The sequence below is a fragment of the Aedes aegypti genome, chromosome 2 (assembly GCF_002204515.2).
Source record: "Aedes aegypti strain LVP_AGWG chromosome 2, AaegL5.0 Primary Assembly, whole genome shotgun sequence".
Classification (NCBI taxonomy): domain Eukaryota; kingdom Metazoa; phylum Arthropoda; class Insecta; order Diptera; family Culicidae; genus Aedes; species Aedes aegypti.
Window position 1 is genome coordinate 121,013,365 of NC_035108.1, and position 2,519 is coordinate 121,015,883.

At 39.8% G+C, this 2,519-nt stretch overlaps 1 protein-coding gene across 1 annotated transcript; it reads right to left on the reverse strand.

Moving 5' to 3' along the window:
- Nucleotides 1–628: 628 nt before the first annotated feature.
- On the reverse strand, nucleotides 629–1,496 carry LOC5578038 (biogenesis of lysosome-related organelles complex 1 subunit 4). The gene is made up of 2 exons (XM_001663608.2): nucleotides 1,187–1,496; nucleotides 629–1,131 (listed from the first exon to the last, which is right to left on the reverse strand). The coding sequence occupies exons 1-2, from the start codon at nucleotides 1,250–1,252 to the stop codon at nucleotides 679–681; spliced, it is 519 nt and encodes a 172-aa protein (XP_001663658.2). The 5' UTR covers nucleotides 1,253–1,496; the 3' UTR covers nucleotides 629–678.
- Between the last annotated feature and the right edge of the window lie 1,023 nt (nucleotides 1,497–2,519).

The following is a 2,519-nucleotide window of genomic DNA, read 5'->3' on the forward strand; positions in this document are numbered from 1 at the left end:
CTACAAAGCAAAACCATGCTGAAGGTGTCTGGGTTCGATTCCCGGTCGGTCCAGGATCTTTTCGTAATGGAAATTTCTTTGACTTCCCTGGGCATAGAGTACCATCGTACCTGCCACACGATATACGAATGCGAAAAATGGCAATTTTGGCAAAGCAAGCTCTCAGTTAATAACTGTGGAAGTGCTCATAAGAACGCTAAGCTGAGAAGCAGGCTTTGTCCCAGTGAGGACGTAATGCCAAGAAGTATAAGATTTATCTTTTAATCCGCCAAGAATACGTCGGCATTTCTAATGTAACTTTTGATGAAACTTGATTAAGTGCTAAAGCAACTCTGGATTAACTCCCACAAGATTTTCTTAAATAAATCCTGATTTCCAAGACAAATTGCTAAGATAATTGAGAAAAATAAGCAATCAAGTCTTTGGATAATACCATGCAGGAATTCCTTGGAAATTATCGGACGAAATCCCTGAAGAATTTTGTGTAAGAATGATCAGAAGAATTACTGAAATGATTACAGTAGTATTAGCTGGTGTGAAACCCTAAAGGATTTGTGAATTTTGATTGTAACTGCTCCGTGTAAAAGATTTTAAGAATTTATGACCCCTCCATTTCTAAACAAGCATGTTCATTACAAAATAGATATTTATTGTCCCCCATCGCGTAACATTAACACTTCACTTTTTGGCCTCTTCGGAACTGTCCACCCCGGAACTGCTACCCGCCCCATCATTCGCAGCCCCAAAGTAATTCTCCGTCTTGAAGACCTTAGTCGGTTCGTACATTCCGTTGGCATTCCTATTCGTCTGTCGCTCGGTTGGCTTGGGCTTCCCGAAAATGTTCAACGATTTCAGCAGTACGTTGATGGTCTTGTCCGGAATGTCCAGTTCTTCCTCGGCTATCTGAACCTGCCGCTCGACGGCATCCAGATTCTTGGAAACCATGGCAACGAAGCGCTCGAGCGCATCTAACCGGTCGCACAGACTGTCGAACTCCGGCTTCATGGCCGCTATCTCAGGAATGTTCTGCTGGACGGCAACTGACGATTCCTCCTTGACCATTCCGAGAAGGTTTTCGAACTCTTCCATCCGGAGCAGTATTTCGTCGATGCTGGAGCTGATTGGCAGGATCTAGAAAACCAATAGCGATTAAGGTAGTGTTCAGTATTTTGAAGTCGTCACTTACCTCTGTTTCTAGATTGGACGCTTTGAAATAGCAGGAGTAGTCTTCGGGTGGTTGTTCTTCTTCCATTGTGATCTATTGAGGGCTTTACTAATAAATCAGGGCGAATATCACATTATAAAGTACGAATAAATGCAATCGAAAATAAATTTAAACGCGATGCTACATTACGATGAATTTGATTTTACGTAGAACGCTGAATGTTTTTCGTGGTTTTATTTTGGTTCCTCTTTGCTTGAATGATAAGCGAGCGAAGCACACCAAAACCCATTCGCTTGTGTAGAACAGGTATAAGTCTACTCGAGGTACTGTTATGTACTGCTAAGTCTGGTACTGTGAAGTTGATTTTTGTCTCGTTTATGAAAAGTATTGGAATTTCATTTCCTTTGTTCTTTGCAAACAAAAGTAATCTGAATCTGGAAAGAAGCAAACCTTACATAAATTTGATGTAGAATTATTATTTTGAATTATGATGGCGCAATAAATCGAAATTTTCTACATCCTCATCAAGAAACTTCTAGAAATTAGCTTATCATTCTTAGTTGATATATTTAACAAATGTTTTCAATCAGCATATTTTCCTGACAAATGGAGTTGTTCCAATTTTGAAACCAGACATAAATCCTGCAGAAGCTTCTAGCGATTCTATAACATTCCCCAGAAAACCATTCCCCAGAATTCCGTTTCCCAGAACGAACCATTCCCCAGAATGTAACATTCCCCAGAATTTCATTCCCCAGAATGCACCATTCCCCAGAATGCACCATTCCCCAGAAAGCTATATGAATATCCATTTTCTATTTTCTTTTTTTAATTTTTGGTTTGCGTGAGTCATTTATGTAGAGGGTCTTGTCCCGGGAATCCCGGGACAAAAATCCCGGGAATTCCCGGGATCTAAAAAATCCCGAATCCCGGGATATTTTCGAAAATCCCGGGATTTCCCGAAATTGCATGTTGAAGTAGAAAATACTGTTGTATTATTTTCCAATAATGACACAGAACAAGCTGCATGTTTGTCCAGTGACTGTTGATACAGGAAAGTATTTTAGTTATTGCATTTAGCTTACTCAATAAGCGTTGTTATTGAGATTTAAGGCTACTTATGCTTGAACTTGTTCTTTTTTTCTGGTATGTTAGTTACGTATTTTCCAATAAACTTCTTCTTCTTTCTGGCGTAACGTCCTAACTAGGAAAAAGCCTGCTTCTCAGATTAGTGTTCTTATGAACACTTTCACAGTTATTATCTGAGAGCTTTTCTTTGCCAATTGACCATTTTTGCATTTGTATATCGTGTGGCAGGTACGACGATACTCTATGCCCTGGGAGTCGAGAAAGT